This window comes from Haliotis rufescens, unplaced genomic scaffold (genome assembly GCF_023055435.1).
Source record: "Haliotis rufescens isolate VD_foot unplaced genomic scaffold, xgHalRufe1.0.p SCAF_19, whole genome shotgun sequence".
Lineage (NCBI taxonomy): Eukaryota > Metazoa > Mollusca > Gastropoda > Lepetellida > Haliotidae > Haliotis > Haliotis rufescens.
In genome coordinates this window covers 8,298,966-8,326,044 of record NW_025963879.1, presented here as the reverse complement: position 1 = coordinate 8,326,044, position 27,079 = coordinate 8,298,966, and the positions used below count along the sequence as shown (strand labels likewise).

Below are 27,079 nucleotides of genomic sequence, written 5' to 3'. Positions count from 1 at the left end.
TGTGTAAAATCTGAATAAGTATATAAATATACAATTTATTACAAAATGTCCAATGTTGTTCCTATATTACAAAACATTCTTTGTGCTACAGAGCCTTGAATTTTATAAATATTATATTAATGTTGTGTTAAATGATTCAGTTGAGGTGTACTTCTATTGCTTTCATGCTTGTTCTGTCAGACAATTTCAATATGATATCATATGCTACCCTCTGCAAATTGCTAATCTGATGCTCAAATGTTTGTGTGTATGTTGTTTTCATAGCTGGCAGCCAGTCATTGACTACATAGATACCAAGTATGAAGAGTACCTCAACGCTGAATCACGTGTGAACCGGACGTTAAGTTCTGACACTCGAGTCCATTGTTGTCTCTACTACATTGCACCTACAGGTCATGGGTAAGCATGCATGCCGTGTCATAGCATGTGGCACATAGATACAATCAGGGAGATAAGACATATTTGCCCAATTGTTTTTCTTAACCGCGTGATTATGACTTCCTATCTGGCATAATTCTTAAATACCCATGGGGATTTTTCTTTCATGATTACATGACATTGATTAATATTTGTTGTAGTTTGACTGTTAAATGTCAATAGAAAGTTTTCACTATCATGAGCAGGGGAGCATCGACAGTGATTGGTCAAATTGTTCCATACGAAAAAATATCCAATAATAGCGATCAGCTGTACCTAAGTGCTACGCTCATGGTTATTAATATATTTCAAATATATATAGAATCTGCAACTAAAATAGCATGATCTTTGAATAAATTATTCCTGATAAAATAATAGTTTTAGATACAAATCTTCTGATAATACTATCAAATTTTTGTAGTTATTTTATTGGGTAATTTTCAACCAGCTGATGGTTACTTCCGGCTTAGTTTACGAGACCATACACACGGTAATCTTAATCTCTACATAAAACAATGCTTAGAAGAACAGGAAATACAATTTCAGGGGTAGAAACTACCATATTTAGTTCACTAGTCCTTATAATGATAACATATAGCAAAACCCTTAAAAATGGTAAATTTCTACTAGTCTTTATGATACATGTACCTTAACTATTGGGCAGTTTGGCAAGGACTACAGGACTAGTGCTAATTTCTAACGCTGAATTTAATCTGTAAATCATCGTGTCTAGTGATGTTTAATCTCAAATATCAAATTTGTGTTGACCTAGTTTTATTGTTTTGATCTGTTTGTTTCCCTGAATTTCCCTGCTAAGATGTTATTTTTTTCTGCGGAAGATGAACACGTTTTTATTGCAAATGTAGGGCTTGTGTGGTTCATTCCAATTTGCTTTATAGACAGGGTATATAAATTAGCATCGATTTTGAAGGCTTATAGACGGCATATGATTATCTGGGATGGTACTTTGAGAAGATTCTTGACCTCCAATTGTCAAGGTCACCCAAACATTGTCAATAAATGTATTTACAGAATGCTACAGTTATGATAAATTTGTAGCACCAGGTATGCTTTCAAATTTTTATATTTTGGCATTTAATGACCGAGATTGAAGGGCATGGTCGTTAGATCAGAATTGCTTTTATCTTCAGTTTTAGGGCAGTTAACTCTTTGAACGTTAAACCACATTGAGTTTGTTTCCAAACTGGGACATGATGTCATTTAACTGGATCTGGTTGTTTCTTTGTTAAGGTAGTTTGAGGTATAGGACAGCCTGTTTCAGTCAAGTTGTACTTCATTGGGCAAGTTTCTTTTCTAAGTCTGAAAGTAATGTCACTAGGTTTTCCTTGAAATTGCCCTGAATACACTACAATTTGAGGATAAGATGAGCAAAGATCTTACTCCTCGCCCAGTTTGTCAGGAGTGCAGTATGAATCTTTCTGCCTCTGACCCCATGAGACTTGCTGTGACTGCCAGGGACGATGCAGTCTTTCCAAGTTGTGTTCTGAGTGTGATTACATGATGGAGGTTCAAAGTGGATCATCACACCTACACCTCGTCGTCTGGGAGTTTTGAAATCACCTATCCTGTTATGTTTCTACATTGGATCAAGGCAACTATGCTTGTAGTAAGAGGCGACTAACAGGATCGGGTGGTCAGACTCGCTGACTTGGTTCATGCATGTCATCGATCCCAATTGCATGAATCGATGCTCATGATATCAATCACTGTTTTGTGTGGTCCAGACATGATTATTTACAGATATATGGCTGGAATATTGCCGAATGTGGCGTTAAACAACAAAACAACAGACAACTACATTGGATCGATGATAAACTTCAGCTAAAGCGCACTAAATCTGCTGAGGATCGTCTGTCAGCCTTCACTGTTCCCTCAACTGTTTCCCCCAATTATTTTGCTCCCTCCTAGGCCGATTTTGTTTGAGATTGCCACTAACCTTGATTAGACTTCGGGGACATTTAGAACCTTGCGATAGACTACAGACTTCTAGTCGAAGTCTCCAGCACTCATGGAATGTGTAAACGCTTGGTGATACCGAATTTTGATGGTATTATTCTGACCATGTTTTCTCCACCTGATGTCCACTATTTTCATGGCGGTGAACACAAATACAATTTCCTTATTCCATGCCAAGTCTACAGAAGAGTCCTTGATACGTGTTTTGGTTTTGAGGCTCATTTGTACCATCTTCCAAGGTCAACTCAACTCAATGGAATACACACCATAGAGTCCCAGCTTACCCATCTTAAGCTGTCAGTCGATCTCCTGCGTCTACAGTTGTAACACTTGGAAGACTAACAACTGCCAAACCCTGATCTCCCTTCTGCTTCCTCTGCGTCTGCATCTTTAGTTATGGCTGGTAACATTGAATGAACCTCCTTGTCGAAGCGTTGTACATGGGCTGGAGAGTGCACTTCCACGATCTTTAGGTAGCAAGGTGTTGAGAGAAGTACCTTCACATCAACAACCACGAGTTCAAGAAGGTCATCCTAGCAGTATCCCATTGATCAGAGCTCCTTCCTTCTTCATGCCTCATGATCCAGTCGGTCAATCTCAGTCCACTTGTACATAAACAAGCTGGCTTCCACAAGGTTAATGACACTCCTGTTGAATTCAATTGATATCTTCTGTGTGATCAACTCCCTCAACACTCAGGTTCAATCAGGGCACAACGTGATTGCAACTCCCTGTCCTGACAGACAAACTGTTCCTCTGCAATCAAATCTTTTGGTGCACTTCCTTTAAGAACTAGTGCAATATGATGCAAAATATGATTTTTTTTAAACTTATCCTGCTTTACTCCTAAATGTATTTACTGCTTACTTTTGACAGAAAACAAAGCTGTGATGGTTCCACCTGATGAGAAAAAGTTGTTCCACTTACAGAGGCAGGGCCCCAATCACCAGCTGCCACGTCATACCAGAAGTGGTGACGTCATGGAACACTATCACTGTCACCGGACAGACAAGTTGTACTTCTAAGTTGGTCCCCAGTTTATTGCTGTTTTTCTCTGTGCCTGTGGTCTTTATGTTTGCATTTAACCAAGTTTATTCCTACCTGTGACGGGTGGTCTCTTGGTTTGACGTTGTTTACATGAAATAATATTTATATTGGCATGTGAAGGTGACAGTTTGTCCCAGATTTTGTTGTTGTTCCTTTCCGTCATCTTGTATTTGCTAACATGTCACGGTTTCATGACACATGTTCTGTATTTCAGTGTCAGCTAAGTATTAACTTAGTGTGTAAGTACCCTTAGCCGTCTTTTGGTGTTTATAGTGTAATACACATCTTATGATACGTTATGTATCCATTATCGTCCATTTGAACCATGTCTGTTCTCTATAATTGGGTATCTTACTCTAAGCAACTTCTGCACAAATTGTTTCAATTTATATTAGTTGCTTGCACTCTGAGCCGTTTGTTCAGTCACTATAGTGTGATACCTTGTCTATATTATAACGTCAATCCATTATTTTGAATTAAACTTTGTTTGTTCTCTAAAATTGGGTGATCAGTCTATTTACAACTTCAACTTTGATTGGTTTGCAATTTATGCTTGCTCGTTGTCCTAATTGCTGGGGTAAAAAATCTACCAAAGAGCCTCTCCCACAGTGTTTAAATGGTACTCAACTCTGTACTTTGGGACTCAAGTGTAACTGTGTTCACTGCTTTCCTCTGCAAGCTTTAACAGGTATCAGCAGGTATCGTCCAAGTGCCTGGCTCAGCAATCTCTGCAGTGCTCCAAGAGTATGTCAGACTCCCAAGAGTCCACGTTGCAGTTATGTCTTCAGCAGCACCTATTTATGAACCTTAGGGCGCCTCTACAGGCATCTCTACCTGCCGCTGTCACCGGGTACATCGTCGATGTTTGCACCTCAGGGCAAGTCTACGCTGCTTGCACCCCCAGGCACTTCGACTGTGCCTGTGTTAAACCTTTGTCGGCGTTAGCCTCATCATATTGAGCCATGGATCAAGATCTTACTGAGACCAATACCAAGAGGATTGATCACTTCCAGACGGTCGTGGATTTTCAAGAGAAGCAGATTGACCGGGTACTGCCTCAACCTGTTGGCAGATCCAGGGGCAGCATCAATGCTTATTTATAACGCCCTGATCAGCCTCCACTTGCAGGATGCTTATCTGTATGATCCTATTCACCCCAGCGACCTGCAGTTCCTCAGGTTCCACTTCAGTGGGCGGTCCTACCGTTTGGCATTTCAGTGACCCCGTGGCTTTTTACTTGCCTTACCAAGAGAATGGCCACCTCTCTGCACCTGAAAAACATCCGGTGTCATAAAAAAAACAACTGCATACTGAATCATCCAGATGCGATATCCTAACCCGTCACCAGGCACCTAATTCCATCCTACCAGCTCCAGTTCATAGGAGGCCTTTTCCAAACAGATCTGGACCTCTAACAGTGCCAAGGGACAGATGGGTCAAGGTCCTATGCCATCTGTTTAATGCCCTTCAGCAGCCCATAACACTTCACCAATGGCAAGTGCTCCTGGGACCAGACAACGATCCACTACCTCAGCCAGGATGGCCCAACTTACTTGTGCACCCACACAGCAGGCGACCACACTCCACACCAGGCAGGTTTCATCTGCACGCCTAGTTTATCTACGAAGAGCCCTTGGCAATAAAGGTTATTCAGCATGAGCAGCTAAGGCCATTGCTATGGCACATAGACCCTCAACTTGAGTCCTTTATGATCATAAGTGGGAACCTCTTGTGAGGATAGGGCTCAGGACCCCACAGCAGCCTCGCCTCATTTCCTGGCAAAGTATTCCCTACACATTGGTACCAAACAACACTTGATGGGTAGCCCCACTACTTAAATTTAGTGTTTGCAGTTACGGAAGACCTCAATATGACCTAGATACCAGAACTGCAAACTTTATTACACTCCTTTCAGCTTGAGGATCAGAAAGCCAAATTTTGGATTTGAATGTGTTACTTTGATGTTTGCATGCTCCTCCGTTTGAGCCTCTTCACACAACATCATTCTTTAACCTCACCAAGAAGACAATATTTCTCTTTGCACTAGCCACAGCGGCGAGTGTTGGCAAGCTCCCAACATCAGTCGGGTATGCTTTGATAGCAATCTAATCTTGAACCAATGAGAGCTAATAACCCCCATGAGATTCGGGCGGTTGCTCTTCACAGTAATTGGTCTATTAGAGCCATCATGGAAGGGTGTTTTTTGAGTACTTGGTCTTCGACAGCCACAACCTGAGGGTTGTGGCCTTAGAAGACGTTGAGAGCATTCGCAGTTTGGGTCCTCTGGTTGTATCCCAGTAGGTGACTAATCTGCAAAGCCATAAATACAAATAATCATGTCCAGAGCCAGCCTTACCAGACCTGTGTAGCAATACACTCGCTTGATAGCAGGGTTTTCTCGCTGTTCCGCAGTTATAGCTTTGTAATCCAAGTCTCTGCATGCTATTGTCTCTTACTGTTCTTACTGTTACTCATACTCTTGTAACCTTTCCGCAGACAGGACTGGCTGATCAGTTACCGACCTGTACAGAAGAGTGCATTAAGGAGTGATGCAGGATAAGTTAAAAAATCTAGTAAAATCTAGATTTTTTTATATTTGTAAACTTGTCCTGCATTACTAACATCTAAGGGTCCACCTGTCGCAGACCTGTCTCCCTGCGATATCTTCAGTAACATTATGTGTAACCAAAACAGTAATATGAAGTTCCGTATATGTTCCTGTATGATGTGGCAGCTGGTGATTGGAGCCCTGCTTCTACAAGTAGAACAAGTTTTTCTCATCAGCTGGACCCATCACAGCTTCATTTTCTGTCAGAAGTAAGGAATAATGCAGGATAAGTATACAAATATAAAAACATATCTAGAATTTACTTGTATTTTCATCAAAACCATATTGTCAGACATGCAAAGGAGTAATAACTTTTAGCTCTTCTGACTGAAAGTCAAACGAGCATATGTCATGGCATGTTTGTCTGGTGTCTGGATTATGTCGTGTTGGAAACATTTTCTCTGATCCAATGAAACGGAAACTTCACGTTCTTGTTGCCACCAATGATGACACCTAAATCAAGAGGTTCAGATCTGGCCACAAGTTTATGATTCTTCTGTCATAACTGAAATAGATGCTGTATATTTTCGGTAATGCATTTATGTAGATGATGATATATTTCATGTTCTTTTTTTAAAATATGTGTGCCAACATGTCTCTATCACATGGATCCACTGTAAATATCTTTCAGGAAGTTACTGTTGTATTCATAAGGAAATGATTTCATTGAAAATATTTTTATCATTGAAATAAGTAACATTTAGCTGTCAGAAATAATTGTAATATGACATATTTATTGCTCAGCAAACATTTTGAATAAGTTGCATCCTAATCAACCAATTAACTGTTTGTGGAGTTGTGTAAATTAAACTGAAGGTTGATATTGTGTTGTCAGGTTGAAGCCTCTTGATGTGGAGTTCATGAAGCGGCTCCATGATAAAGTAAACATCATCCCCCTCATAGCAAAGGCAGACACACTGACACCAGATGAATGTAGAGAATTTAAGAAAACCGTAAGTATAGACATAATAATGTTAAGGCAAACAGTTTGTCTGTTTCTATTAATTTTTCTAACATGGTTATGTTTGCTCACTTAAACTTGGGTAATAGCTTATATACTGAACCTAAAAAATTAACATCACATGGACAGACATATGAGAAAACTTATTTGTCCAAACACTGTAAACATACTTTAAGACATATTTAAAAGATTAACATTGGCAAAACTGACCATCAAGGTTGAAATGAAAGTGTCAAATGTTCTTAAAGTGAAACACAACACTAGTCTCTGAGAAAATGGCATCACAAGTCAGTATCTTGTGTGTCCGCCATGTGCATTGATGACTGCCGCACAACGTTGATACATGGAATGGATGAGGTCGTTGAATAAGGTCATAGGCACTTGAACCCACACTCTGAGGAACGCCTGACGCAGTTCAGCTGCAGTTGTCGGCCTTGGTCGGATGTCATTCAGCCGTCTTTGAATCTCGTCCCACAGGTGGTCAATGGGATTTAAATTGGGACTAAGGGCAGGCCACTGCATGGTTCTGATGCTATTCTGCTGGAGGAAGTCTCTTGTTGCTCTCGCAGTGGGGGCACGGGCATTATCATGCTGAAACTCGTGGCTGCGGCAACGTGCCAAATGAGATACAGTGATCGCTCGCTATTGCGCTACCAATGGGGTCCAAATAATTGGTGGGCGTTATAGACGATGAGCCGTTTACCCGAGGCCGAGGCGGGGGAGCGCGCTCGGCAAATCTCAAATCATCAATAGGCCTATGTGTTTATCTCACGTCACGTCAAAATAGTATATATTTTTATGGACCTAGATCTACCTGTAATATCATTCATTTATTAAATCTGTCATATTTCACAATGTCTGAAATACGTATTCCATTCTAATTTATCATTTTTTATCAATAAATTAAAAAATTATTCACTATTTCCCGCGATGTTATTGAAAATAAAATTCTCGGACACACATTTCGACAACGGGTCCGCATCGAACATGTCAAAGAGCAAAATAAAGACTATTTTAAGCAAATCTTTAAATATATTATACAAAGTGATAAATAAAATCAACAAAAATATATCTAAAAGTAGTCAAACTTACATCTAAGTTATTATTTCCATCGTTTCGTGCGATCGCGTGTAATGTAAGTCAAATGACATCTCGGCTTTCGTCGCCTTGAATTCTCGGCTCGGACACAACGTTTAATGCAAAAATATATGCATGAAAAATCTTTGTCACAGCTCGTAACCTAGCACGATACATTCGCGAAGTTCCATATTTTTAATATATATCGTGATTTCCTGCTTAAAACGTTCAGAATAACACGATTTAACAAACAATCTTTCGCTAACTTCTGAAATTTATCAAACACGAGCTTTGTATCACAGCTTGATTGGCTGCCTGAGGTCACGTGCTCAAAATTGACCAATCACGAAACTTGTAGCAGATTTCGGCAAGAAAGCGTCATTAGAAACAAATTTTAATCCAATGAAATCGCTTGTTATAACTACGGGGAAAAAACAGCCGATGTTACGAAAGCGCGATTACGAAATGAATGACCACCGTGTTGTGACAGCAACTACATGTGTGTGACAGTTTAGCCTTAAATTGGATTGCCCACTAATTAAGAATATAAACTTCACTTGTGGTTCTCTTTTATTGCATGCATGCGCTTCTAAGATCAAAGGATGTATAGTGTGAAAAGTTAACTAGTAGAACAATCGTATTTCCGGGACCTGCCGCGGATGTTTTCAAACAGATTATTAGAACTCCATTCAGCGATAAACCGTTGATTATGCAATGAGAAGCGTTATGTGCAAATAAACAACGAACAACAATACAATCATGTCTGTGTAAAACTCTCAGTATTAAAAGTGTACATAAATTTTGGGAGCCATGCGTTACCGCGCGTAATAACCGAAGTAGCGCTTTATCGAAGAGCGCAATAGCGAGCGATCACTGTATGGCATGTGGTCTCAAGACTTGATCAATGTACTGAGCTGCTGTGACACCATTGCCTCCCCCTGGACCACCCCACGACTCTCTCTCAACAACACAAGCTTCCGAATAACGTTCCCCACGGCATCTCCAGACTCTCTCTCTGCCATCTGCTGTTGAGATGCAGTAACGTCCCTCGTCTTGAGAAGAGACTCTTCTCCACTGCTGGTGGCACCATGGTCTGTTGAGCAGTTTCCGCAGCAGTAACAAAGCAATCTTGAAGATGCTGTCGCACAATCTGATGATTCTGACGTCGGGTGGTGACCCTTGGTCTTCCACTACGTCGTTGGTCATCTGTAGTGTTGGTGGTCTCGTACCGTTGCTGGAGCCTGTATGTGGTCCTTATGTCGACTTGAAATGCATTGGCTACTTACCAGGTAGTGTGTCCAGCTTGCAATTGTCCAAGGGCTTGGTGTCGCTGATTTCTTGTCAAACTTGGCATGTGATAGCAAATCAATAACGAATGAATGTTATCCAATTATCCAATCTGGGTGGATTTTTTTATAGGGCAAGAAATGCATGTGCATTTCAATTTGCACGGACCTTACGTGCATCGGGTTACCATGGCCGTTGCCGTGATGCATTTGGGCGATCGGCTCTATTGTCATCTGCTTTGGGTTTTTTATCATCAAATTTCATTTTTCCGCACAAGGTAATATTAAATTTTGGAAACTTTGACAAAAATTACCCAGATATTTAGATGGCAACTTTTCCTGCAATGTTACTTGGGGTGACGTTTCTTTTGCGGTTCAGTATATTATGCATTTTCTTGTAACTATTGCTCTGATGTCTTTAATATGGTGAGATGAGGTACAATAAATAAATCGGTTGTAACAGATGTATAGTGTCTGTGTTACAACCTGTAAAAACTTTAATGTGAGTGAAAAAAACTTTTGGATCAAAGTACTCTTTTGTTGTATAATGCTTAAAATGATAATATGTGTATCGGATTTTCAGCAGTTACAGCAGTCATGTGAAATTATTGCGATTCTGTTTTGAATATCAGTTGTCTCAGATATGTTTTGCCAATTCCCAAGAGAAAAAATATCATAATATTCATAGAAAGTATTGAAATGGCCAAGTGAAAGTGCTGAAATCACACGCTCATTAATTGGATTCCAAAACAATATTATTTCGGGGCATGGCCTAAAGCTACTGGCGCAACTATGCGTGACAAATGTTTTCATTGGTTGATATGTTGCCTGGCTTGGCAGCTATATGGTTGGTTAGTTGGTTTGTTGTTTAACGCCGCTCTCAGCAATATTCCGGCTATATGACGGCAGTCTGTAAATAATTGAGTCTGGACCAGACAATCCAGTGATTGATATCATGAGCATCGATCCACGCAATTAGGACCGATGACCTGCATCAAACTAAGTCAGCGAGCCTGACCACCCGATCCTGTTAGTCGCCTTTTACGACAAGCATAGTCACCTTTGACGGAAAGCATGGGTTGCTGAAGACCTATACTACACCGGAGTCTTCACGGGTCGGCATCTATATGGATACGTCAGGAAGGATTTCATCAAAATTTGCTGCTATTTCTGTTAATCCTACAAAAATAACATTGGATATTTTGCTCAATGTGTGAGACCTTGACATTGTAAATAATTAAAATAACAAATATCGCTTCAAGTAGCAATGGCTTGCTACAAGTGGCATGCACGCATAAAAATATGCAAAAATATTCGTCCATATTCGATCAAATGGTGTGCTTGAACTAACGCCATTAAAAGTAAGGCACCGCTAGTGGCATATCACTGGTGGTTGCAGAATGTCTCAGGGTGTTCTAAACCCATTTCAGACCTCCACCATGTTTGAATCCTTAACTTGCACCAAAGCTGTCAAACGTTAGGCACAACTTGTGGGACATCGCTGCTATGAAAGTGGCGGTGCCTGAATGTCCCAGAGTGTTCTTAACCTATTTCTGACCTCGTCCATATTTGAATACTTAAATGGATTGCTTGTACCAAAGCCATCAAAAGTAAAGTCAAATCTTGCCACTATGAAATTGGCATGTATCTGAGGGTCCCAGGGTGTTCTAAACCCATCTTCGACCTCGTCCATATTCAAATGAACAAAGGGTTTGCTTGTACCAATGCCTTCAAAAGTAACATCGCTGCTGCAAAATTTTGTGTGCTGGGATGTCCAAGATGTTGTAAACCCTTTCCGATCACGTCCATATTCAAATCCTCAAGTTGATTGTTTGTACCAATGCCTTCAAAAGTAAGGCACCGCTTTTAAGACATCACCACTACGAAATTTGTTGTGTGCAGGGGTGTCCATCCGATTTCTTAACATATTTCCGACCTCAACCATGTTCGAATCCTCAAAAAGTTTGCTTGTACCAGCGCCGTCAAAAGTAAGGCACCGTAGCAATTGGCAGTTGGGAAATGAAGACATGCATCAACCAAGTAAGCAAGCCTGAACAACAAATTCCGTTAGTCGCCTTTTACGACAATCATAGTCGCCAGCTCAGACAAGCATGGGTTACTGAAGACCAATTCTTACCTTGACCTTTGGGTTAGAATAGCTCTTCAGCAACTCATGCTTGTTGTAAGAGGTGACTAACAGGATCGGTAGGTCAGTGTAGCTGACTTGGTTGATGCATGTCTTCATTTCCCAATTGTGAAGATCTATGCTAATGATGTCAGTCACTTGATTGTCTGGATTGAGATGCACCCCTTAATCCTCTATTGTCTTACCCATCAACACACTCGGGTGAACGTGTACCCATATCAATAGGTGCTGGACAAGTGGGAAGACCCCTAATAAACCACCTGACAGACTGGGTGCTGGGCCCGATCGTTGTAATTTGCTTCAAACACCGGTAACCTGTTTTAACTTCAGTGTGGAATTTTTTGTTTGAGGGACAATTTTGTCTTTTTTATTGCCCATTTCAAATTCATTTTGGTCAACCATTTGTGATTAGGTATCCTGTAATTACATTAAGTAATACGTTACCACTGTTATACCAAGGCTGTTGTCTCCCACAACTACTGCTATAGCGAAATCTACCACAGAGATCTCAATTACCTCATGCAGCACGTGCGTAGCCACCTAGCTGCCATGTGACACCCTTCACTCTTGTCTCTTCGCTTGCTCTAGCAAGACGTGGGGCGGTCGGGTAGCCTAGTGGTTAAAGCGTTCACTCGTCACGCCGAAGACCCGGGTTCGATTCCCGACATGGGTACAATGTGTGAAGCCCATTTCTGGTGTCCCCCGCCGGGATATTGCTGGAATATTGCTAAAAGCGGCGTAAAACCATACTCACACACTCAATCACACTAGCAAGACGTACAAAAAGACTGCTGAAGCATTCCTGTTTCTCCGACCATTCGGTGATATTTATTATTGTTTATTGTCTCTAATAAACTGTGCTTTTACGGGGCGTTTGCTGTAACTACTCTTGGAAATATTTTTCCCGCCCTTTTTTTTTCTATATACTTGCGGGGTGTCTCGTTTGCAAGTTGCGTCTTACGTTCCCCTGTTCTAGTATGTTTTGGGTTTTTTACATCACTTATTCCTCTATATGTTATATGTGTATGTTCTTTATTCGCATTGCTTGTTTATTTTCTTGTGAAAATGTTTTTTGTGAATATTTGTGTGCGTGTGTTGTAACCATGTTTTGCTCTTTGTTCATAGTACACACAAAATGTCTGACATGGATGTTTCGCCTTGCTCCACCCCCTCTACCTCCACTACCAGGAGTTGCGGGGTGTGCCGCAAATTTCTGTTGTTCCAGGATCCCCACGATCGTTGCCTGCGGTGCAGGGTTCCTTGCGGGGACACCCGGTGCGCCCAATGGGAGGTTCTGGGGCCTGCGGCGTTCGAGCGCTACAGGCTGTATGTGCAGTCCGTTTCCACCCCTGTGGTGGCCAGCTCGTCCGGTCGGGGTCCCCCTGCGGGTACCACCTCCATGGCTGCGGCATATCCCTTGGGGATTCCGTCGCTGCATTACTTGCAAAACTTGTGGACTCCAAGCTGGTGGCCTTATCTCAGGATAGGCCGCTGTCTGTTCCGTCCCTGGCCTCTTCGGTGGCCGCGGGTTCAGACGCGGGGTCCACTGGTACGGCGGCGGCTCCCATAGTCACCGGCCCTTCCCCCGAACCGTTGCTCCCGCTATCGGTTAAGGACCGCGTGGCCATGGTTTATGACCTCTTTGAGGACATGCCCAAGCCCCTGTATCGCGGGGAATCCACAGCTCTGTGGGTTCTGCCGAGGTATTCGATGAGTCTTCCGACAAGGCTTTCCCCGCATCAACCTTGCTGCGCGGGATCAAGCCTTCTTTGGAGAAAGCCTTCGCGGCGACCTCCGGTCGGGGTCTCCTGTTGCCTCCTCCGTCATGGAGAAAGGGTTCATTCCCGGTACATGACCTTGCCTTTCCCGAGGCCCATGTTGAGCGGTTTGGTGTCCGTGCTCCACCTGCTGCTACAGTAACGCAGGCTACCTTACAGCAGCTGGACACCCTCGCTCGGCACTCCATGCTTGCCATGTCTCATGAGGACACTTACTTGGCTGCAGCGGCCAGTCTGGTCGAAGGTTCTCCCACTGCCCGAGACCAGCGCATTTATAACTGCTTGCTCGGTTTAAATGCTTTACTGGAGTACGTTGCCGGCATCGGCCTTTATTTCCGGCACATGCCAGTTTATGAGGCGCCAGTCGTATCTTGCCGCCTTGGGGTTGGACACTGCCAACCAGGAAGTGCTCCTTTCGCAGCCTGGGTGCTGCCCCTAAGCGGTCTGCCCCCCAGGATGCTACGACCGGCAGGTGTAAGGGGTCGGGCCCTTCTTCCTCCGGGAAGAAGCCCCGCCCTGAGGGCTCCGGTAAGGGCTCTCAGCAGCCCTTTCGAGGGAGGAAGGAGAACTGGGGGAAGCCCAAGCCGTCTAAGGATGGCAAGGGCCCCTCCAGGTGACTCTCACTGGAGGGGTTCGTATGCCGACAGCGCCAACTTCGGTTGGCCCGTAGGCGAACCTGAGTCACTCAGCCCTGGACAGTTGCGCCTGCCGCAGCCTGTCAGGACCCCTCTCCTTCCCCGGTGGGAGCCAGACTTACTGGGAGAATTGGGAACAAGTGTTCAACGACCCGTGGGTGGTCAACACGATCCAGTACGGCTACCGGCTAGATCTCAAGGCGGATCCGCCACTCACCGTTGCCCCGTTGGCAGGTTTCTATTCGGAAGGTTGGTGGAGAAGAGGGCGGAACGGGAGTTAGCCCTACCAGAAATAACACCAGGGTTTTTCCAGGATATTTCTCGTTCCCAAGAAGGACAGTGCCAAACTCAGAATGATTCACAATCTGAAATCGTTCAACGAGTTTTACCTGCACAAGCCGCCCAAGTTCGGAATGTTGACCTTGGCGGACCTGAAAGCTCTGATCATGCCCGCCGACTGGCTCGCTTCGATCGACCTGAAGGATGCTTATCTGCGTGTTCCGATTCACTCCGATTCACAAGTATCTCAGGTTTGTCTTTCAAGGCAGGCATTACGAGTGGGTTGCACTCCGCTCCTTGGCTGTTCACCCCGTTAACCACCCCCATAGTGGTGTTCCTCCACAGGAGGGGTGTCAGGTACTTTGCGTACCTGGACGACTTGCTAGTAGCAAATCGGATGACAGACGTGCTGTCTCGTCAGCTCGAATTTCGCACTTCGGCTCTTGGAGCAATTGGGGTGGATTGTCAATCTCCCAAAGAGCGAGTTAACCTCCTCACAGAACTTGAAGTTCATCGGAGGTCGGTTCGACACGGTGACCCATCGCCTCTTTGTCCCCCCAGACCGGTGGCACAAGATTCAGGTGATGATTGCCAAAGTCTTAGCGGTGCAACAGACTTTACTTTTGGGAACAGCTGTTAGGGCTACTTGTGTCATCCCAGGACTGCACTGATCGGGGTCTCCTCCAACTGCGACCGTCGCCATGGACGCTTATGCTTACCCGCCGATCGCGTTAATACCACTCGTTCCAAGCCGGCTCCGAGGAGTTCGCTGTCGAATGTTGCTGATCGCGCCCATGTGGCCGAACAGATCGTGGTACCCGGACTTGCTGGCCCAGGTCACGCAGTCACCACTTCCACTGCCTGTGAGACTGGATCTCCTGATCCACCCTCACACCTGTAAGCTTCATCCAAACGCAGGGCAGGGCAGATGTTGTCACTGAGCGACTGAGGAGTAAAGGTTTTTCTCGTTGGGCGTCTCGGGCATACGTTAGTATGCATCATGATTCTACCCGGAAGGTGTATAATGCACGTTGGGCTATTTTCACGAAGTGGTGTTGTAAACATCACATTCATTCGCCAGATAAGGTATCTGTGCAGGATATTGCTCGTTTCATGTCTCACTTACGAGAGACCCGGAAACTCTCCGGGGGTTCCATTGCCAACTATGTCTCTTCCGTTGCTACGGTACAGGACATTGCTATGGGTACCAGTCTCTCAAAAGATTTGGGGTATTATCAAGGGTTTCAAACAGGAAGATCTTAAGAAAGGCCGCCTTCGGGCACCGGCCTGGGATCTTTCCTTAGTGTTGAAATCACTTACAGAAGCTCCGTATGAACCCTTGAGTAGTGCTTCGTTTCGGCATGTGACTTGGAAAACAGCATTTCTCGGCGGCACGTGTGTCTGAGATTCATGCACTCGATGTCACTAAAGTACGATTCGATAGGGGCGACGAATGACGGTCCGCCTGGGCCTGCTCATGGGCTTCGTCACTAAGAATCAGAAATTTGGCTAAACGGAGAGAGAACTCACTGTAAGATCATTCAAGGAAATCTTACATCCTGCTGATACTGAGGACAGATCACTGTCCGGTTAGGGCCCTTAAGTATTATCTTAAGGCTTTGAATGAACGCAGACAAGGGCGTGACCGTCTGTTCATATCGTGTAACCCTAATCGGACTCGATTGCGTTACAGCTTCGTTCTGTCATCAATCTGGCGTACTGGTCTCTGGGGTTACCGGTTGCGGGGTCAAACATTTGCCCTACACTCTAATATCTCTGTTCACAGAATATTAAGAGGTTGTTACTGGCGTTCTGACTCGGTATTTGCCAATCATTACCTCAGAAAGGTTTCTGATGAAGACGTGGAGGGTGTGCACTGCACCGTCTTGGGCCACTGATCGCGGCACAAATGGTCATCTAAGGAGTGTGCCCAGCGCAATTCCGAACTCCTCAGGCTTCAGACCTTGCACGGTGGTCAATCTGGGTTTTCTCCAATGTCCGCTGCGGCGATGAAATACCTATCCAGTGGGGCCGTTTAGAGTCACCAATCGTTTGGCAAAGACGATTGAGCCTTACGGTATGCGCTTGACATTGCTTTGGTATTCCTATAGTGTAACGCCGAGCTAGGAGCATGCGCATCGAGTGCTTCTGCCTTGTTGTTTACTTCCGCTGGTCGGAGGGAACACAAGCAGTCAGGTTCGGGTTGTAGGTGCTCCCCACCGCCTACTGTGGTAATCAGCCACGGTATAACAGTGGTAACATATTACTTAATGTAATTTGTAGAATTTTCCTATTCGGAATATTCTATAAGTAATACGTTACCACTGGGTTGATGCTTGTCCGTCCGTCCCCCGAGCACTTGCTCTCGCTAGAGACAAGAGTGAAGGGTGTCACATGGCAGCTAGGTGGCTACGCACGTGCTGCATGAGGTAATTGAGATCTCTGTGGTAGATTTCGCTATAGCAGCAGTTGTGGGAGACAACAGCCTCGGTATGACAGTGGTAACGTATTACTTATAGAATATTCCGAATAGGAAAATTCTACAAAACTATTAAATCTGCAAAGTTGCTATGTTGACTTTACGTGCCCTTTGAGAGTTTTACTTCTCCAAATTGACCAGAGATGAACCTGAAACTTTTGGAGGATTTGTTTACCCATTATAATTTTTTTCATAGCATTGAATATCATTGTAGATTCTTGTTTTATTAAATAGACAAAATATTTTAAATTGTAAGAACTCTTTAAAAATTGTTTTCTTAGTCATATGTCTGTCTAAATATCTGTCTCTCTGTCGTACATTTTCACTTCTTTTGAAATTGTAAGGCCTGTAAAGGTGAAACTTTGTGTGGGTAACAGTCTGTGATAAACACTTTTGAGACAATGAGCTCAAACTTGGCTCTTTCCATTATTTTCAGTAGAATTTAGCATTATTATTCAGACTATATTTGCTGAGCTTACTAAACCGGAAAGAGTTTTACTAGACTTGGGATTTAGACATGTGGGTGAAGTCTCTGACTGGGAAGATCACATCAGTGGTGTCATTGACGCTGTGCACATGGAGTTCTGATTATATTCTAAACATGACTGCCATTAGCTGGTCTTGTTAGTAATTTCCATTTTACACATTAATCAGCCCTTTTAGTCCACATTACTGGCATGCCTGTTTCAGCGTTAGAAATTAGTACTAGTCCTATAGCCTTTGTCGGTAACGGTTCCCTGGTCCATTCCATGAGACAAAGATGTGTTGCTTGCACGCTATTGATTTGTTTATTGACATTTTGGCATGTTCATGGTTTTTTTATGAAATCACGCATTTTCTGAAGTCAGTATGGCAAATTAAACCATTTGAACACTTACAGGAGTCTTTTATCTGTTGCAAACCGAAATTGTTTCAGATTTGGTAAAAAACATAACTTTGCATTAAATCTTATTCAATGTGACAGGAACTTTTGTTGTTCAGTATATATTTTGACCCTAATATTGACCTTTTAAGTGTCATGGAAGCCGAGATATTGGCACTTATAGATTTTACATGGTGGCCATTTTGGAAATCCAAGATGGCCACCATCTGCCACCTTCATTAAGTGGCTCCCATAAAAAATTGAAACCTATGGTAATGGAGAGCATGTGGAACAAAATTGGTGCTTTTATTTGGCATGTACCCATCATCTTGCTAAGCTGCCTGACTATTAAAAACACAGCTTACAGTTTAGCCCCAATCCTTACTAAACTATACAATTTCTCTCTTCAACGAGCAATGTTCCTATCACTATAGAAAGAAGCTCCAATAATTCCTGGTCATAAGTAAAATAGCGTAAATCAATGTACAAATTACAGACCGGTTGTGCTCACAAGTTGTTTCGCAAAGATATTTGAAAAATGTATATTTAAACATGTATTTAAGGAATAATAATGTGCTCACTAACCTACAATCTGGATTCACGCAGAGTGACTCCACCTCAAATCATTTGACATATTTATGACTTTATTGCAAAGGCTTTAGATGAAGATAAGGAAGTTAGAGCTGTATTTTGCGACATAAGTATAGCTTTTGATAAAGTTTGGTAAAAAGGAATAATTTATAAGCTAAAACATTATGGTATCTGTGGAAATTTATTGAGATAGTTTGATAGGTACTTAGAAAATCGATATCAAAAGGTAGTTATAAATGGCTATAGCTCAGATCCAAAAGGTGTGCCACAGGGCTTGGTCTCGGGACCATTATTGTTTATTATCAATTTCAATCATATTGTTGAAGGAATAAATAGTAATTTAAGACTTTTTGCTGATGATCATTTGTATGTGATCATAGAAGATCCTGATATAGCTGCTCATAATCTCAATAATGAATTTCAGAATTGGCTGCTAGATGGCAAGTTAAATTTAGTCCCGATAAAACTGAATCTATTCAATTTGCCCGTAAATTAAATCCTAGTCGCAAACCTAACTTATATATGAATGGTACAGAAATCAAAGATGTACAAAGTCATAAGCACCTAGGTATTACTTTACAAAGTAATTGTACATGGAAAATGCACGGTGATGATATTGCAAGCAAATGTTGTCCTCTGGTTAATTGTTTAAAAAGTTAAAGATATCGTCTATCCCGAACTACCTTAGAAACTATGTGCAAATCATTTGTTTTACCAATTTTATCATATTTGGAATAACTGTACTTATGAACAAGCTAATTTTTTAGAACTAAAACTTGTTCCTGGGGATATCATACTGAAGATGCTTTACACTTCTTTTTGTGTGTACAAATTACTATGTTCTTCAGAATGAAATGTGTTTTTACCAACACAGTTACTCTTTACAAACAGTGCTTATTTGAATAAGGAAGAGAAAATCCAAACATTAGATTCTATTCAAAACTTCATATTAAAAACTTACAGATTTTCAATTAAGTAAATGAATTGTTTAATATAAACTGCAAATATATTTATTATATATACACATCTAGCTTGTCATGTACAATTCAATTGTTACATCTAATCTTCACTGATGTATTTATTGTATCAAGTCTTATGTGTAATGGAGCGGTATTAACATAAGCGCTTCGCTTGTTTACCAATCCAGTTTCTCATTATTGTGAAATAAATATGTTTAAACCAATGGGGGTATGTAATGATTTCAGGGGCCTTGAGGAAATGCTGTCAAGCGGTTGCTTTTGTTTCAGCAAATAATTTGAGTTTGCATGTTTCATGTTATGATTGTACTCTCTTTTAACCTATTTGCAGATATTAAATGAAATTGCCCAACACAAGATCAAAATATATGAGTTCCCAGAGTGTGATGATGATGAAGAGAACAAACTCCAGAAAAAACTCAGGGTAAGATGTTGGAAGAAAGCACAAAACATGAACTGTTTGATTGGCACTTTTAGAAGTTGGTAAAACCCTTGTCACACTAGAGACAGAATGACCCAGAATGACATCAGAATGAAAATTCTTTGTTTATTCCTTGATATTCGAAGTGCATTCTAAAACTTCTGAGTGCATTCCAAATTCATTCTTGTGCTCATCCTCAAAACTTTCGAGGTGCATTTGAAGTGGAGAAATATCAAACGGCATTCGAAGTGTATTCTCTCACTGCATTCTAAATATTCTTACGGCATTCCAACAGAATTTGAAACATTCTGATTGTATTCGAGGGAGAATCGAAACGCCATGCCACTTCAAATTCTGCCAAAATGTCCCAAATGCGCCTCGAATGAGCCAGAATGCATCTCGATTGCTGCCGATATTTCAGTATTAAAAGAATTCAGCTGGATTGCACTTTGAATGATTTATGTTACATTCTAAGTACATTTGCAGTACATTCTAAGTATTCGAGCAGCATTCTATTTGAATTCTTGGACGTTTGGACCATTTTCGGCGCCCATTCCGGGTGCATACTGACTATTCGAGGTGAATTTGTACAGCATTTGAGACACCTTCCAACCAGACTTCGGGTGGTATTCAGGCACCAATCGTACTGCACTCGTATGGCATTCGAAGTGCATTGTAAATATTCTGACTGCATTCTAACAGCATTCTAAATATTCCTACTATGTTCCAACTACATTCGAGCTGCATTCGAGAGCTAATACATGCAGAATGTGCAAGAATCATTTGAGGCGGGTTCGAGCGTATTCTAAGTATTTGAACGGCATTCTTACAAAGCCTGGTCAATTTGAAATTCCCTCCCGATGGTGGCACAAATTTTCTGATGGTTCTGCTTGATTCTTGCTGATTCCGAATGACTGGGGCATAAGTAATGTTAAGTAAAGATAAGATATCTTATGGAATACTTCTTTATTCTATTATGATATGACGTTTCGGTATAGATCCTTATGCTGTTGTCAAGCAAGAGTGACATCTTATAAGGATTAACTAAAGCAGTATTGGGGTATACATGAAAGGGATTAACAACCAAAACAAATGGTTGATGATACAGTTAAAACAGAAAGAAGCTATTGGTTGATTGATAAGAGAGAGAGGCCAACTGTACACAATGGGGCATAAATATACAGTGCTGATAGGATTAATAGGATTAGACGATAGGCATTGTGGGCAGATGGGATTAGGTATCCTTGATCTCTGTTGATTGATGGCTTGTGTTGGCGGATTTAAACTGCTTCTGCCAGTTTTCGTTCGGTGAAGTCATGGAGATTGTTAGATAGGATTTGTACATTGTTCCACATGATGTTATGATTAGGGCAGTTGATGATGTGGTATGAGATGGCTGATTTTCGATCTGACTTGGTGGCAGATGTTCTATGTTTTTTAATTCTGACACTTATGGGGAGGGAAGTTTCACCAACATAGGTGTTGCCGCATCACAACTAATTTTGTAGACAACACCTTTAGGTTCTTGTTGGTTTGTAGTGTTCCCTATTGAAAACCAATGGCAGGAACATCTCAGACCACATCGTCAACTGCTCTAATCACAACATTTGGGACAATGTGCAAATCCAAAAGGGAACTAACAGAAGCAGTTTCAATCTGCTGGCGCAAGCCATCAATCAACAAAGCTGTGAGAACTAAGTGGGTCACATGGTAATGACAAATACATATTTGTTGCACATATGAACATAAGTTTACATGACAAAGTTGACACAATTTATGCTTAACATTTTTAATATACTATTATAGAATCATTTTGGTATAGATCCTTATACTGTTGTCAAGCAAGACTGAAATATCTATGTTATTTCATCAATTTGTTTGTTTAAACCCACCTATGGCAATTCGTAAATTAAGTTAAGTGTTTTTCACTACAAAAGCTATACCAGTTAGGAAATTATTTTTTTCCAGGATCGAGTACCATTCGCTGTGGTTGGCAGTAACCGTGTTATTGAGGCTGGTGGCAAGAGGGTCCGAGGTCGGCAATATCCTTGGGGACTTGTAGAAGGTGACGTTTCTTGGCTCTTCTCAGAGCTCTTTGTAATGTAACAAAAAGTATTAAGCAAATTATTTATTCTCAAGGAAAGAATTGCGTGAAAGGTTTGTAGCATAGATCATGTGACTTGCAAAACATTTGTTTATGGCCTTAGAATAGACAGTTAAACACGGAGCGAACAAACAGATACATTGAACTGTTACAAAATCCCCAATTATCTCCTGTATACATATAAAATTTACATACTTTACAAACGCTCAAAGGGGAACTAAAGTATATAGTGAACTGATATTTGAGCAAGAACATGGATACACAAGGGCTGGCGTAGTTATTGTGGGGTGGATGCAGAGGTATTGTGAGGGGTGTGCGTGTATGTAAAGATTAGGGCAGATAAAGTTATATAGTGTTATGAATGTAGGGGAATGCTGAGGAGGGGTAAGCATGATCATGGATACATGAGGGCTGATGAAGATATAGTGAGATGGATGTGGTGGTATGGTGAGAGTGGTAAGTATGTGTATAAGCACAAGTACAAATACATGTACATGAGAGCGGATGTAGATTTAGTGCGACGGATGCAGGGGTATGGCAGTGTGGTGGGAGGAGGGAGTATGTATGTAAATTTGTGCATGGATCCATTAGGGCTGATGTAGATATTGTAAGATGGTTGCATAGATTTGGGGTGGGGAAAGATGTGTGTGTATTCGCGTGCGTGCGTGCGTGCGGGGGTACGAGGGTTGGCAAAGAAATAGTGAGATGATTGTGTAAATAAGTTAAGTGTGGTTGAAGGTGCAAGACTGGGTCTGCTTATACTGAGTTTATATATTTTAGTATCTCAGTGATGCAGTTTCACGAATGCAGTCAGCAAAATGAGGCGAGAGCAAAATCACTGACTATACATCTTCCCATATGTAAATCGTGAAATGCTAATAGAAACAGATATTTGATAAACAATGTTCTAAAAATGTTATGAATTTAATGTCATTGAAGGAATGTTATGAAATGTTATTAATTGAAGGCTTTGAAGTGGTCACTGCTTATACAAGTCACTGCTGCAATTGCGTGTATTGTGTTGTTGTTTTTGTCCAAGATGGTGGACGTTTTTGAGCGAAAATGTGATACATAACAAACAACATATATAACAAACTGATTTCTCTGGTCCCTTGTGTTTTAAACACCACATTTTAGCTCAACTTCTCTGCTGGGCTAGTGATACTATAACTTGGTACGAATGTTTCTACAAAAAAGTGCCCAATAAATATAATAGTCACATGACAGTGGCAGTGGTCCTGTAAAAAGTGGACTTGAGTCGGAAACAGCATTTCTTTTTTTTCACCCAGGATCATCGCAAGAACCTGTCTTCTTTGTCACACTACCTTCAACCTTCCAGCAAATGGACTAACCCATAAATAAATGATAACATAAAGAAAAAGAAACAGTTGCACTTGCATGCGTCATTGTCAACCAAGGTTGCCGTGACATAGTCGTTAAATTGATCAATTTTCCTTCCATCTGGACCCTGGTCCATGACATCAAGCCATGCAGCCTGCACTTAGTTGATTGGCAGAAGAGGTAAGGTTGCAACTCTCTGGACGTGAGTACTGGTGATGTGATCACCAATAGTACTACATCAAGTATTGCAGCCCTCTACCTTACTTTCCCAGTGGATAGCGATCTGGTGCTTCACATTCAATATGTACAGAAATCCTTCATGTAGAACCTGCTGCCCTCCTAGTACTAGTTCTGAACTGACAATAACAACAAAGACGTAGATACAACAAAGATGTTTGTGAGTACTGGAACAACTACAACAGGAATCCTGAAGACATCAGAAGAAACCAAGCAGTTTCGATAATCACTTTATATTAATAACAGATCAACTACTCCAAGAAGGTTGAGAAAATGTTAAAACAACACAAGAAACCTCGCAGTTTGGATAATCATGTAATCACAGTCATGTACAAGGCACATTAATCCTGTAATTGTTTCTTCTGTTTAAGCATCTCAGTTAAAGTTTGAATAATGGCTTCCATTGAAAACTGGAAGTGCCCATTTTCAAATAGGGGTCAATAATGTAGTGTTTACTTGTTGTGTATGCGAATATAGGTGTAGGTGAATTAGAGTGTAGGCAAACTGAGGTCAAGCCTAGTTTTCTCAAAATTCAAAATTTAGTTGAAGGTAGGATAATTTCAACAAATTAAACAGCAACCTTTAGACCCCTCAACAACAAAGCAGGGCAAAACAGCTAAGGTGAGCTATGAACTGAAACAGCTATACCTGTAAGATTACGATACCAAATGACCGGACTAACCTTCAGAGAGGACATTGTGAATAACAAAGTTCTTTGAAGGTCAGCAGTGGCATAGAATACTTCTTTACTCTTCTTTTCTCACAACAGACTGAACAACTGCAGGGTTGAGTTTAATCTAAATAGATAGTAACAGTGGACCCAATGGATATGCCCTGAGCAATAACTACTTCAATACTTCCACTGTGACAGCACAGATAGCAAAAAAAACACTGTTGTTAACAGGCTGTTATCAATGAGTGTACAAAAAGACCAAATCATTCTGTCAGCACACTTCTATGAATGTTATTTTTAAAGAAAATATTATTCTTGCCCTGCCATTTGTCGCTACAGTGAATATAAATAACACACACACACACACACACACACACACACACACACACAGACAATTGGTAACTGCTTTTTAGTGACAAGGTAAATAAATAGCATTAGGAAATATGTCCGAAGACACCCCCTGGATGCTGAGTTTTTTCTGACGCACATTTTCCTAAGATCAGAAAAGTGAATGTTGTGTGAGAATTGCGCTCACGCGGCAACTGGATCTACCTCTGGCTATAAAATTATGCAGAGGTGGGGAATATTAAATTTCATATTTGATGGTGTAAATTTAACTGCAAATATTAAATCGGTTTTAAGAAAAGACACTTCTAAGTGTTGTCCGAGAATTTATTCTGCGTTGAAAAACAGTATATTTCTGCGCTTTTTATCGTACACAGATAAAAGTACAGTGTGATGATTTTTTTAATTTAGAAGCTTTACAGAAACTGTGAGTGAACAAAATACTGCCTAATATCTGAACGACATAACGTCATATCAAATGGAGTTATATGCGTATGTGTAACGACATACATTCATTGCAAAAAAATAGCATGCCGTAAATGACGAAAACTGATTTTTCTCTATGACGTTAAAAGGCGACAGAGAGGTTACACACATACAAAGAAAAGGGGGCTTAAACTCTGCTACTCCGCTATGCTTAGCACTAGTTTATTGTAACTCAGGTCACATGGTGAGAATTAGCTGTGTGTATGGACAATATATTTTCGTGGTGTTGTGTTCCTGAAGAACCAAACTATTCAAGCACAAATATCGATATTGAAACTGCATACGTATACATAAGAAATTATGAAATCGTACTTCATTAAAAAGAGGTAATAGGGAAATGGATGGCCCTATCCAACCTATAACTTATAACTATAACTGATTGTGTAGGTGTAATTTGACTAATGTTTCACCATTATTAATGGAGCACAAGCCTTATCATCAAATGTAATGAAATACCCCAAAAATAACACCATTCCTTTTGACATGGCTGGTTCTATGTCTTTGATAACGTAGGAGAAAGACGACACTGGTATTTTGATTAATATATATCTCCCCTAATGGTATGGAAAATCTCGATGTGTAAAACAGAATTTGACGCTTCGACACAACATTAAATGACTGCTTTCACCAAGTAAATAATGTCTTGAATATGTAAACAATTAGATAGTTTATCATGTATCTTAATTGGACAAGACACGCACCTGTTTGGCATCAATTTACGTAGTGAAATACCCCAAAGAATATTTCAAAACAATCAAAATTGTATTCAATATTGGACATATATTTGTTCATTATTATCTTATTATTTCTCTTCATCTCGTCTCAGAATTACACAATAAAAGATGCGAAGAAACGTCTATGGGTATAGAATTCTCAGGATAATCGTATACGGTTGAACCAAAGGGGTACCTGCCAAGGGTTTTATTTTCATACATTTTACAATTCCTGGAGAAATAAAGTAAACAGTTTAATATCCTGTGATCACAATATTGAAAAAAGAATGAACCCATTGATTAAATAATTCAAAACGAGAGGAATCGTTAGATATCACTTTTCTGTGTATCAAACGACATGAAAAAACAATTCCAAGACCAAGACAATTCTTTCAGAAATGTGTGCATATATTTTAACGAAAAATATTATCCATTTTGTCAAAGTAATATATTCAGTTTTAGTTATAAAATAAAATGAAACGGCTATTCATGGACATTGGTTATATGAACTTATAATATTGACTATTACACATCCCAAGAAATACGTACATGCTGCAGTTACATTTACACTTCATATTGTAACACTTGTCCAAAGGAAAGAAATATCGTATTCGGCACTATAAACCTATCAATTGTTATGTAAACAATGTTCAAACAAACAGGAGATTATCAAAGGTTCGCTCATACATGTTGTGGCCTATATTTCCGTATGATATCATTTTAAACATTGATAAATATCCAAAGTGAAATTATTTGTGTGAAAAAATGTATAAAAGAATTGCAAAATCTACATCATAAGTGAAACTGTAAACAGTATGATACAATGATCGTGTGCACTCTCATTCAAGGACCTTCACCTCAAAGAAATTACCAAATATGTACAACAATGTTGACATATGACATCACTACCTGTGTCCGACTATTACCAAATGGCGTGTTCACTGTCAACAGTACGTGGGATTTTACGAGGGGACTTTTGTTGATTCAGGGATCGTATATATACATAAATGTGACATGTAAGTAATCAGAAACATTCTGACAACCTATGTGCTGTTAGTTGTTGTTATAGTTTTCATTGAAACAAACGGAAATAGTCAGAAATTCTGATAAATACCGTTGTCGTTGTGCGTGATTTTGCGTCAGTCATGGCGTCACACAGGACTGTAACTTTGACAATTTCTGTTGAAAATATTAAATCATTGCAATGTATCTATTTTAAATTCCCTAATTCTTCCTACGATTCTCTTCCCATGCATATTCTGAAAATGTTGAGCCAATATCTTGAACGAATAGACGAATGGATAGCTCGAAATGGGAGAAAATGCTACACTGTGTAAAATCTGTATTTTACTTTGTTTACATTTCAAACAAGTGCAGTTATTCCAGCACAGCGTTGGTTTTCACACCTAACTGATTTTGTTTGATTTCATCTAGGCAATTTGTATTGGTGACAAAGACCATTAGTCATTTGATTCTAAAATGTATGAGGAATTTAATGATGTATGTATCGCAGCTAAGTTTGAAATATACGTGATGTTACAGGTGTCTTAAAACCGGTGTACGTGAAACGTGATTTTGTAAACACTATCCAATATCGGCAGAAAGTTCACTTCGGCGTTCGTGTTTGTGTATTTTCCAA

At 40.8% G+C, this 27,079-nt stretch overlaps 1 protein-coding gene across 3 annotated transcripts in view; it reads left to right on the top strand.

Annotated features, from left to right (window-relative positions):
• LOC124123237 (septin-7-like) overlaps positions 1 to 27,079 on the top strand; it is a 112,450-nt gene that overhangs the window by 62,767 nt on the left and 22,604 nt on the right. For all 3 annotated transcript variants that reach the window (XM_046486539.2, XM_046486538.2, XM_046486537.2), the window contains 4 exons: positions 265 to 399; positions 6,885 to 7,002; positions 19,452 to 19,544; positions 21,510 to 21,606. In XM_046486539.2, coding sequence (XP_046342495.1) covers positions 265 to 399; positions 6,885 to 7,002; positions 19,452 to 19,544; positions 21,510 to 21,606 — 443 coding nt within the window. The remainder of the gene's footprint in view (positions 1 to 264; positions 400 to 6,884; positions 7,003 to 19,451; positions 19,545 to 21,509; positions 21,607 to 27,079) is intronic.